Here is a 13,059-nt window from a genome sequence, read left to right as displayed (position 1 = left end):
AAAATGACACATTTTTCAAAAAAAAATGACACATTTTTCAAAAAAATGACATATTTTTGTCATCCTAGTCTTGATTTTAAATGGTAATAAAAGAAGAGTAAAATTTCAATTTTCTACCTCCAGAAAAGCTACAAATTAATGGAAGGGAATAGCGCTGCCTAACGGTGACAGTAGTACACAAACAGTGCAGAATGCAGGACAGATGCCATCACCGTATTTAAAATTTAAACCACGCGAAAAAAAACAGCCATAGGCGGAAATTTCAAATCAAAATGCACGCTGAATACTTCTTGATTGAGTATTTTGTGTAGCCAACTGTTACGTATTTAATAGTCAAAATTAAACAGCATGCAGTTTACCAGAGCTGTGTGCATAAGCAGTAACTCCCATTTTTAGGAGTACAGGAGGGGTATCCAACCTCGGACAAGATTACAAAGTTCTAGAGATGTCTTTCCTTCAGAATAATCCATCTGGCCTAAAAAGGCACCAAAAAATATGACAAAAATACTAGATTGAAGTTGGTTGAATGGCTTACATATTGAGTTAATAAAAAGCTTAGCCAATAAAGCCGATTACGTATAGATCCGATTACGATTACGACGTCATACGAAAAGTCTATTTTCAATTTGCTGTCGGAATTGATTGTCCCTAAAACTTTTATAAATGTAAACTTGCCTCGTTGGCCTTTTTAGGAGTACAGGAGGGGTATCCAACCTCGGACAAGATTACAAAGTTCTAGAGATGTCTTTCCTTCAGAATAATCCATCTGGCCTAAAAAGGCACCAAAAAATATGACAAAAATACTAGATTGAAGCTGGTTGAATGGCTTACATATTGAGTTAATAAAAAGCTTAGGCTAGCCAATAAAGCCGATTACGTATAGATCCGATTACGATTACGACGTCATACGAAAAGTCTATTTTCAATTTGCTGTCGGTATTGATTGTCCCTAAAACTTTTATAAATGTAAACTTGCCTCGTTGGCCGCCCAGACACAAATTCATAGTGTGTAACATTAATTTAATCGAATGTTTCTATTTCTTTCATGACGTCACAAAAAGGTCATGATCCCAAGATAATAGGATAAGGTTAAGTTTACTCCTTTTTGAACTGATTTGGAAAAGATTACGTATTCAAAACTCTAAATAAAGATTTGACAATTAAATATGATACCACTTGTAGCAAAAAAATATGACACATTTTGTGACACATTATGGAATCTGAGATGACACAAAAAGCACATTTTCGGAAAAAATATGACACACTCCTTAAAAAAAATTGGCAGCCCTGGTTGCACTGAGTTGCTTGTAGTACTTGTAGTAGTAGCAGTAAACGTATGACATTCTAAAATATTTTTTTAAGATAACCGGATCTACTAAGTTCTGTGTGTAAATAATTTTTAAAAAATCATTAAAAATTGCTTAGCTGTATGTATAAAGTAAATGAATATAAGAGACTCAAAAATATTCGTTTCAGGTGCGTTCCTGGAAAAAAAAAACTCAAGGACCCCCCAAAACTTTTTATTTTTGAGACATAGAATTTCATAGAATAAATTCGTAAAAGTAGGTTTCAAAATTATTTAGTTTGTCTTTTATCATGTTTGGTCAATTCTCTTCCAATTCTTTTTTAAGCCTAAGATCTCCTTCAATGTGGTTGCTAGTTAAGAAACTAACGTCGCTTTGGAAAAGAGTTATCCGTTTCCGAAAAAAAAAACATTAAAAGTAACCAAAATAATTATTTTTTATAATTATTGTTTTTTATTTAATTACTAGACAAAAGCTTTATAAGATGTGGTCCAGGGTGAATATCTTCAGTACATGAACGACTAATCGACCACCCTCTCCGGGTCAAAAATGAGACTAGTTTTTCATACTCATAACTTTGCCTTTTGTGTTGTTTATCTTCTGATGTAAATCGTATCAGTTATATCAGAGTACAGCTCGGACATATACAGTAGTCTTGCGTTTCGTGTGTGAATTATTATGTTGAACTTGAACAACAATAACTATAGTTTTGTTTCTTGTGTTTCTTCTGATTTTTTGTTTCTTTTTGTAATGTTCTTTCCTTTTTTCCCCACTGACACAGGTTTCCAGAAGTGAAGCTGAAAAATTCGAACGATTAAAATTTTTATTGTAGAAACAAGTTTTTTCTTTCAACGTTCATTGTCTTGTTAGATGGTTTACGCGTTTTCAATATTTTGATTCTATTTTAGTTATAAATAGAAAGAGAGTGCAGTCTGAGAACTTATTCAAACTTTTTTATGAAGGTTTTCGATCATCATAAGATTGTAATCGCCAGGATTGATTGATTTTTAGAATGGCTCCTACCTGAAGTAATAAAATATAAAATATTTATAAATTAGAAAACACTTAAATCAAAATAAAATAATTTTTGGCAAATATAATACAATGTTAGTGTCAATTGGGACTTTATGATATATGAGCTATCTCAACAGTATGAACAATTACTGAATTAAGTAATGTATCACTGATGATGGCTCCCTGTTGGCGTTTCATCGCTATGACGGATGTTGCGAATCTTGCTGCAAAATAAGAAAAATGCAAAATAACATTTATTGACATATTTTTCCCATTGCGGTTTTGTTTTATTTTGCCTTTCTCTGATTTCAGATTGTTTTCATATCAAGAGACTATAATGCCTTGGCTCTGTCTATAATGGCTTTTGTCCAAATGCTTTATCCATTAGAATACATGTTTCCTGTTATACCCTTACTACCGGCAACAATGCCCGGAGCTGAACAGGTAAGTTTTTTTGTTTTGTTTTTCCCTTTTTCTTTCCTTGCGCATATAGAAAAATATATCTCACGAAGTAGTTTTGCAAGGAGAAAGAACATTATCTTCCATATGACAATAAGTAAAGAAAATGTTGCATACAATTTTTATTTTTTATTTATTACTTGTTTTTATCATATCCATTTAAGGATCTCATCATTTATGACTCTTGTTCTTTTCCAAAACCTAAATTTCGGTGAAAATCCAGGATGATGAGATTTTTTTTATGGGATGGGAGAGGCTCCTCTCAATATAGTTTCATGCACCGTTCTCTTGTCTTAACACTTTGCTGATACTACTACCCCTAACAGCTCACAGCAGCGCCAAAATAGCTGCGTACACTCCTCCTCCGCCCCAGTCTATTCAAAGCTTCACTCTATACCCACTACCATGAAGTTTCAATCTTATTTATTCCTCCCTTAAGTCCTGTTTCCATCCCACTTGAGATTGACCTGATTTTTGTTTGGTCCCTGATGTACGGCCAAGAATAACAATCTTTGGTAATTCAGTTTGGCAATATTACTACTATAAGACCTTCTTTCCTAGAAGAATCAAACTAAAACCATTACAGTTCATTTCCTAGTGTTATCAGTATGCTCCAGCTGCTCTTTGGCCTTTTTCAAATATGTGAGATTGTATATAATAAGCGATTTCTTGGAATAAATAAGAATAATTTCTCTTGTCTGTTTTCTCAAATTGGGAAAGAGGAAAGATACTTTCGTTGAAAGCATATCATGTTGAAGCTTCTTAGACATGGACTTTTTGTTATTAATTGTTACTTAGTTCCTAGAAACAGTTTTAATAGGAAATTTGCGCCAGTCCTGGAAATAGTGTTTTCCCTTTGGTACAACCAATTTCGACTAGATTAATTTTAAAACTTCATTTAATAAGAGTGTAATATTTACGGCCCTGGGAAAAAAGTAAGTATGAGTTAAACTCTGATTTATAAAAGTTTATATGATTAATGAATATCTGTAAGGAAAAAGCTTAGTTTTGCCTGTCTCTTTTTTGAAATCAAATAAAAAAAAACTAGTTTTTTAAACTGAAAGTAAGGAGCGATATTAAAACTTAAAACGAACAGAACTTACTCCGTATATGAAATGGGTTGTCCCCTTCGCAATCCCTCGCTCTTTACGCTAAAGTTTTTAATTGTTTTAAAAAGTAGAATTGTGGCAAAGAGTCAAACTTTAGCGTAAAGAGCGAGGGATTGCGGAGGGGACAACCCATTTCATATACGGAGTGATTTCTGTTCGTTTTAAGTTTTAACTTTATCGCTCCTTACTTTCAGTCTAAAAAACTAGTTTTTTTTTAAATTTAATTTCTGAACGCTTTTGAATTAATGCATTTTTGATTTTGGCTCTCCGCACATAAATCATTGAAATGAAATTTGCATATTAATTTTTTTTTGGCTAAATGGCTTTCTCTTAGTTTTGATCAGACGATTTTGAGAAATAAGTGGTTGGGAAGGAGGCCTAGTTGCCCTCCAATTTTTCGGTAGTTTAAAAAGGCAACTAGAACTTTTAATTTTTAACGAACGTTTTTATTAGTAAAAAATATACGCAACTTAAAAAGTAACTTACATAACAAACTTTTATATTCTTGTATTTTTTATTATGTATATGAGGGGGTTTGTCCCCTCGTAAATACCTCGCTCTTTACACTAAATCTTAAGTTTTGTCCAAATGCATTAAGAATGACCCCTGAATCAGAAAGGCCGTAGAATAAATAGTTGAAACTACTAAAAATACTTTAGCATAAAGAGCAAGGTATTTATCTCCTCCTAAATACCTCGCTCTTTATGCTGAAGTATTTTTAGAACCCCTCATATGAGTAAAAATCTCTGTTCGTTTTAAGTTTTAATGCTATTCCTTACTTTCAGTTGAAAAAACTTTTTCATGTTTATTTTTTCATTGTTTTTTTTTATAGTAATGCTAGAAAATCCCGCGCCCTTTTCATTGAATTTCTCTTCCCCCATGACACATTCCTCCAAGGGAATATACTCCCACATAGCCCCCTCCCCTCAACCTCACCCCAAACCAAAAAAATCCCCCTGCAAACGTCTGTACACTTCCCAATAACCATTACTGTATGTAAACACTGGACAAAGTTTGTAACTTGCAGCCCCTCCCCCAGGGACTGTGGGGGAGTGAGTCATTCCAAAGACATAGTTATTATGGTTTTCGACTATGCGGAACAAAATGGCTATCTCAAAATTTTGATCCGTTGACTTTGGGAAACAATGAGCGTGGGAGGGGGCCTAGGTGCCGTCCATTTTTTGTCACTTAAAAAGGGCACTTGAACTTTTCATTTCCGTTAGAATTAGCCCTCTTGCGAGATTCTAGGACCACTTGGTCGATACGATGACCCTGGGAAAAAAAAAAAAAAAAAAAACAAACACGCACCCGTGATCTGTCTTCTGACAAAAAATACGAATTTCTGCATTTTTGTAGATAGGAGCTTGAAATTGTTGCTATAAGGTTCTCTGATACGCTGAATACAATGATGTGATTTTCGTTAAGATTCTTTGACTTTTAGGGGGTGTTTCCCCCTATTTTCCAGAATAAGGCAAATTTTCTCAGGCTTCTAACTTTTGATGACAAAGATTAAATTTGATGAAAGTTATATATTTAGAATCAGCATGAAAATTCGATTCTTTTGATGTATCTTTTAGCATCAAAATTCCATTGTTTAGAGTTTCGTTTAATATTGAGCCGGATCGCTCCTTACTCCTTCGTTACCACGAACTGTTTGACTGGGAAATGGGAAAGAGACATTCGTTGAAAGCACTTCATAACGACCAACTGACTCTTCAAACGTGGTATTTCTATTAATTGTTACTTAGGTCCAAGAAACAGTTTTTAATAATGAATTCAAAAACTTTTCTTGGAAATGAGATTTTGGCCTTCTTAAAAACAATTTTCTGCTTAATTAATTAAGTTTAAAATTTAAGTAAATAAGATCTAATATTCCAATCTTGAGTAAAGAAGTAAACATACACTTAAGTATGTTTGGAAAAGCTCATAAACAAATTTTCTGGGAGGAAAAGATTAAATTTTACCTGTCTTTTTTTTTAAATTGGGAAATGGCAAAGACGGTTCCGTAAAAAATCACAATGCATATCATTTTTGTTTTCTAGGATATGAACATCTTGATACTAATATAAACTGTCTTTTAGAGTTATTCATTACTTAATTCCTAGAATTTCTGTAAGATTTTTTGACTGTTTGGGGAGTTTCCCCTCTTTTTCGAAAATTACTCAACTTTTCGAGACCGGTATTTTTACGGGTGACATTAAACTTAATGAATTTTATATGTTTTGAATGCGTATCAAAATTATATATTTGGAATCATTATGAATAAAAAAAACAATTCTTTTGATGTATCAATTGCTCTCAAGATTCCATTTCTTAGAGTTTTTATTTACTATCAGTCACTCCTTATTGTTCGTTACCAAAAACTTTTTCATAATAATAATTATTAATTGTAAGAGTCACTGATAAATCAGTTTGCACTAGTTAAACTTTGAAAATTTATTAAAATAATATTTCAATTAAATCTGAATCTATTAGATTCTGTTGTGGCCTTTGTAATTTTAAAACAGTCAAAATTAGTCGAACAAATCTGCTGTAAATTTTGACATGTCCCTTTACTTAACAAACGGTTTACCTTCATTACCAAACTCCATATGTGATAATCGTTGCCCTAGGTTGCACATGTCAAAAGGGGCTTTAAAATTCTGGAACTGTTTGATGGAATAATAGTAACTTTAAACTACCAATGCAACTGACAGTGCAGCATTAGCCAGCAAAATAGGAACATACTTAATTTATTTAAATTAAGATTTTGATTGAAACAAATTTATCAATTTCTACCTTAAATTAATATATATGAGCTGATCTTTAAGCTAGATCATGGAAATATATAGTATTAAATCGGTATATTCAACGTAGGTTACAAAACAAACTTTTTGGTATTGACTATCTTTTCCTCTGACAGGAATTTGAGCTCCTCTTGCTCTCACTTTTTCTCCATAGGTTGCCAGGTGGGACATTTAAAAACATCGTATATAATTTTTCGTACTTTTATTTTTGCTTTTATAAACTTAACCCCCATCGCTAATTGTTCCTGGTAAAAGTTTTTAATAAAAAGTTGACGCTGCTATTAGAAAAGCTATTTTGTTCTTGTATAGCCAGTGTTTGGCTTAATTATTTGTATTGCATAGCAACACTAATGCTTTTGTAGTTTTTTTTTCTTGTTCAGTGGCCTATTGCACAGTAAGTGCAGTTGATTGAAACTAAAAGATTTCTGATATAGGGATTAAGAACTAGAAAAGAAAACTTACTCTAAAATTTGCGTAGTTTCCACCAATTTTCTGGAAAAGAAATGCAAATCATTTTTCCCTAGCATGCAAAAAAGTAGAAACAAGACGCAAACAGAAAGTATCCTTCCTCTGCTAGTGATATACCTAGAGCGCATATACACTTGACTCGCATAGCTAGAAAGTTATGACTCCAAACCTTGAAATCAAAAATTCGTTATATCCACTTGATTTCTAAGAGATAGCTGTGTAAAGATCCATTTTAAAGTATCAAATTCAGGTTGGATTGCTCGTTTTTTGAACAATATAATTTGTTCGAACTTGGTGAAATTTCGCATTCTTATAAAGCTCAAGCCCAGAGCTGGACCGGACAAGTCTAGTCGAGATCTTACTGCTAGGAGAGGGGGGTTTCCAGGTTCTTTTTATTTGTATATCTACCAAAACATGGAGTCAAACCCCACAAAATTTTAAAGTAAGTAAAAGTGTCTCATTTGTAGTTTTGTGGTGCCTGGACATGGCCTGCTCTGGGAAGAGGGGAAGGTGTTTCTAAATTATTTTCACCAGGACTCCTCCAGGGATTAGCTATAGGATATTTAACACGCTTGTTGGGAAGCAAAAGGTGATGATCCTAGTTATACATTTTGAAGCTCAGATCCCGATACGGCATCGGATGAAGAAAAAGCAACGCTAATATCTAGTGAAAAAGGAATATCCACTAAATTGGGAGGGAAGAGTAAGATTATGTGTCTTTCGTGGGGAAAGGGAAAGGGAGAGGCCCATAAACTTCTTTCTGCAGAACAGCAATTAGAAGTTTTTGTCAAATTTAAACCAACGTTAGCTAGAAGTGGCATTTTATCAACTCTTTCTGCCTTTTTTTTTGGATCAGGGAACCATTTGACCTTCTGTATTGTAGGGAAAAGGGCTACACAAGTTCATTGCTGTTAAAACTTATCAAACAGTTCGTGGTAACGAACTGTAGTAAGGAGCGATCCGGCTTAATAGTAACCAAAACTCTAAAAAATTGAATTTTGATATCAATAGCTACATCAAAAGAATCGCATTTTAATTCTGATTTTAAATATATAAGTTTCATCAAGTTTAGTCTTAGCCATCAAAAGTTACGAGCCTGAGAAAATTTGCCTTATTTAGGAAAATAGGGGGAAACACCCCCTAAAAGTCGTAGGATCTTAACGAAAATGACACCATCAGATTCAGCTTTTCAGAGAATCCTACTATAGAAGTTTCAAGCTCCTATCTACAAAAATGTGGAATTTTGCATTTTTTGCCAGAAGACAAATCACGGGTGCGTGTTTATTTGTTTGTTTTTTTTTTTTTTTCCCCCAGGGGTAATCGTATCGACCAAGTGGTCCTAGAATGTCGCAAGAGGGCTCATTCTAACGGAAATGAAAAGTTCTAGTGCCCTTTTTAAGTGACCAAAAAAATTGGAGGGCATCTAGGCCCCCTCCCACGCTCATTTTTTTCCCAAAGTCAACGGATCAAAATTTTGAGATAGCCATTTTATTTAGCATAGTCGAAAATCATAATAAATATGTTTTTGGGGATGACTTACTCCCCCACAGTCCCTGGGGGAGGGGTTGCAAGTTACAAACTTCAACCAGTGTTTACATATAATAATGGTTATTGGGAAGTGTACAGACGTTTTCAGGGGGGGTTTTTTTGGTTTTGGGGGTAGGGTTGAGGGAGGGGGCTATGTGGGAGGATATTTCCTTGGAGAAATATGCCATGGGGGGAAAAATTCAATGAAAAGGGCGCAGGACGAATCTGGTCACGTTAGAAAAAAACGTCAAATTAAGAGTTTAATATACAATGCTGGGTGTTCGGAACCTCTCTATTATGTGAGTATAATTCGAAAATAACACAACTATACTAGCGATAAAACATATATACCACAACCATAACTCAACTAACGAAAGAACTGCTAAGAGATAACACAACTATAAAGCGAAAACAGGTGAAAACTAACGGGAAAATAAACGAACTAAGAGGTGGAAGGGGCCCAGAGAAAAACTATAATCCTTTTTCAATTTTGAGCCTAACTTCCGCAAAGGAGTAATAATGTCAGAAGCCCCGAAATACCGTATTATTTTCTTTTCAAACAGTTCGTGGTAAGGAACTGTAGTAAGGGGCGACCCGGCTCAATAGTAAACGGAACTCAAAAAAACGGAATTTTGATGCTAAAAGATACATCAAAAGAATTGAATTTTCACGCTGATTCTAAATATATAAGTTTACCCTACTATAGAAGTTTCAAGCTCCTATCTACAAATACCGAATTATTTTCTTTTCAAACAGTTCGTGGTAAGGAACTGTAGTAAGGGGCGACCCGGCTCAATAGTAAACGGAACTCCAAAAAACGGAATTTTGATGCTAAAAGATACATCAAAAGAATTGAATTTTTACGCTGATTCTAAATATATAACTTAACCCTACTATAGAAGTTTCAAGCTCCTATCTACAAGCCTGAGAAAATTTGCCCTATTTTGGAAAAAAGGGGGAAACATCCCCTAAAAGTCATAGAATTTTAACGAAAATCACACTATCGCATTCGGTATATCAGAGGACTCTATAGCAAAAATTTCAAGCTCCTATCATAAAAATGTGGAATTTTGTATTTTTTGCCAGAAGACAAATCACGGGTGCGTGTTTATTTGTTTGTTTGTTTTTTTTCCCAGGGGTCACCTTATCAACCAAGTGGTCCTTGAATGTCGCGAGAGGGCTCATTCTAACGGAAATGAAAAGTTCTAGTGCCCTTTTTAAGTGACCAAAAAAATTGGAGGGCAAATAGGCCCCCTCCCATGCTCATTTTTTCCAAAAGTCAACAGATTAAAGTTTTAAGATAGCCATTTTGTTCAACATAGTCGAAAACCATAATAACTATGTCTTTGGGAATGACTTACTCCTCCACGATCCCTGAGGGAGGGGCTGCAAGTTACAAACTTTGACCAGTGTTTACATATAGTAATGGTTATTGGGAAGTGTACAGACGTTTTCATGGGGATTTTTTGGTTTGGGGGGTGGGGTTGATGGGAGAGGGCTTTGTGGGAGGATCTTTCCTTTGAGGAATATGTCATGGGGGAAGAAAAATTCAATGAAAAGGGCGCAGGATTTTCTAGCATTACTATAAAAAAAAACAATGAAAAAATAAACATGAAAACGTTTTTTCAAATGAAAGTAAGGAATAGCATTGAAATTTAAAACGAACAGAGATTATTACGCATATGAGGGGTTCTAAAAATACTTTAGCGTAAAGAGTGAGTTATTTAGGAGGAGATAAATACCTCGCTCTTTATGCTAAAATATTTTTAGTGATTTCAACTATTTATTCTACGGCCTTTTTGATTCAGGGGTCATTCTTAAAGAATTGGGACAAAACTTACGATTTAGTGTAAAGAGCGAGGTATTAACGAGGGTACAAACCCCCTCGTACACATAATAAAAATATAAGAATATAAAAGTTTGTTACGTAAGTTAATTCTTAAGGTACGTATATTTTTTACTAATAAAAACGTTCGTTGAATATTAAAAGTTCTAGTAGCCTTTTTAAGTAACCGAAAAATTGGAGGGCAGCTAGGCCTCCTTCCCCACCCCTTATTTCTCAAAATCGTCTGATCAAAACTAAGAGAAAGCCATTTAGCCAAAAAAAAATTAATATACTAATTTCATTTCAATAATTTATGTGCGGAGAGCCAAAATCAAACATGCATTAATTCGAAAACGTTCAGAAATTAAATAAAAAAAAAACTAGTTTTTTGTACTGAAAGTAAGGAGCGACATTAAAACTTAAAACGAACAGAAATTACTCCGTATATGAAATGGGTTGTCCCCTCCGCAGTCCCTCGCTCTTTACGCTAAAGTTTTTAATTGTTTTAAAAAGTAGAATTGTGGCAAAGAGTCAAACTTTAGCGTAAAGAGCGAGGGACTGCGGAGGGGACAACCCATTTCATATACGGAGTAATTTCTGTTCTTTTTAAGTTTTAATGTCGCTCCTTACTTTCAGTACAAAAAACTAGTTTTTTTTATTTAATTTCAAAAGGAGCTGTTGGGTTTTGACCATAACAAACGGAGAGCAAGAACTAGTATCTAAATTACCACTTTTGATAGTTTTGGCCTGTTTTGACTTCATTTATTGACACAGAAGAGGGAGGGGGTATTTAAATGCTTGTTATGAGAAAATATACCAAAAACTGACGAAGCATCTCAACCAAAACTAATGGGAAGAATAGACTTTGTGTCATAGTTGTCCTTTTCAACACCTGGGTGCAGTCAAAATACCCGTCAATGGAAGGGGAGGTCTCTAAATTATTGTAATCAAGACTTTAAAGCGAATGGGTTGGTAAATATCAACAAATCTTATTCGAACACAAGAATAGTTGCTCTAGTACTTCTACTACTAATAACTCACTGCAGCACCAAGCCGCCAGAAGCCAACAAAGCTACGCACGCTCCTCCTTTAACCTAATCTATTCAAGGCCTCCCTCTTTACACCCTCCCAGGAAGTTCCCATTTCCATTAAATCTTTATTTATGACATCCTTCCGACCCAGAAAAGGACGACCTGCTTTCCGTGTAGCCCCAGACGTTTGTCCAAAAGGAACAGTCTTCAGCAATCTGTCATCCTTCATCCGCAGAACGGGGCCTAGCCATCTCAACCTTTCTTTCATTATAGCCCTAGGAAGCGAGATTGAACCACACTTTTCGTACAACTTACTGTTTGAAATACGGTCAGTCGGCCGGGTACACAGAACAATCCGTAGGCAATTTCTCTGGAAACATCTAGTAAATTTTCATCTGCTTTTCGGAGTGCCCATGCTTTAGAGCCATATTTGACCACTGTCGTCACTGTAGCTTCCAATATTCTAATCTTGGTTTTCAGACTTTTTTTCTATTCTTCCAAACTTTATTTAACTGTAAAAAAACACCTTGAGCCTTAGCTATTCTACTTTTAACATCTTCACTGCTCCCACCGTCTTTACTAATCAACCAAGGTAAGTGAAGCTGCCAACCTGATCAATCTTTTCGTTGCCCAACATTACCTTTTCATCTTCACTTATTCCTAGCCTTAGTGACTTAGTCTTCTTCACATTAATTTTCAAACCTATTGTAGCACCTTAAACTCGCAAAACCTCTAAAAATTCACTAATTTTGCTCACACTTTCATCTAATATGCTTAAATCATCAGCATAATCTAAGTCCAGGAGCGTTTTTCCTCCCCATTTGATTCCGTGGTCTCCAATAGCCTTTCCTGAGCTACTTAAGACGAAGTCCATCAAAATGATCCATATGAAGGGGGATAGAACACAACCCTGCTTAACTCCTGATTTAATACAAAACCAGTTCCTTACCTCATTTCCTACCTTAACCGCAGCAGTATTATTCTCGTACATAGCACAAATCACTTTAATGTATTGTTCTTGTATACCATATAAGGATAATTATGACCTTTGCGAACGCTCTTCTATCAACAGAATCGAAAGTTTGCTCATAATCGATAAAACTGAGGACCAAAGGTATTTGACAACGAAGGGACTTCTCAATTATTAACCTAGGATTGAAAACTTGGTCGACACATCGTCTACCTTTTCTAAAACCGCATTGTTCTTCCCTTAAAACTTTGTCTACACAATCTCTCAGTCTAAAAAGTATCATATTACTAAGTAATTTGCTACCCACAGAGACCAGACTTATGCCTCGATAATTATGACACTCACTCTTGTCACCTTTATTATACAGTGGTTTAATTAAGGTTTTCCTAAAATCATTTGTTACTTTCCCTTTTTCAGCAATCATATTCATAATCTTCAGTAGCTTAATCCTAACCTCAGAGCCACCATATTTATGAAAATCATTTATCACACTATCAGCACCTGGAGCCTCATTATTTTTTAATCCTTTTAGTACTGTCACTAATTTTTCCTCACTAAATAAATCT

At 34.7% G+C, this 13,059-nt stretch overlaps 1 protein-coding gene across 4 annotated transcripts in view; it reads left to right on the top strand.

The window, feature by feature from the left end:
• The window catches only part of LOC136038136 (MAP kinase-activating death domain protein-like), a 219,319-nt gene that overhangs the window by 68,619 nt on the left and 137,641 nt on the right, over positions 1 to 13,059 (top strand). For all 4 annotated transcript variants that reach the window (XM_065721193.1, XM_065721174.1, XM_065721183.1 and 1 more), the window contains exon 8: positions 2,631 to 2,762. In XM_065721193.1, the coding sequence (XP_065577265.1) occupies positions 2,631 to 2,762 (132 nt within the window). The remainder of the gene's footprint in view (positions 1 to 2,630; positions 2,763 to 13,059) is intronic.

The sequence above is a fragment of the Artemia franciscana genome, chromosome 2, assembly GCF_032884065.1.
Source record: "Artemia franciscana chromosome 2, ASM3288406v1, whole genome shotgun sequence".
Classification (NCBI taxonomy): domain Eukaryota; kingdom Metazoa; phylum Arthropoda; class Branchiopoda; order Anostraca; family Artemiidae; genus Artemia; species Artemia franciscana.
Note: the sequence above shows the minus strand (reverse complement) of the source record. Positions and strands in the feature narration are given on the sequence as shown.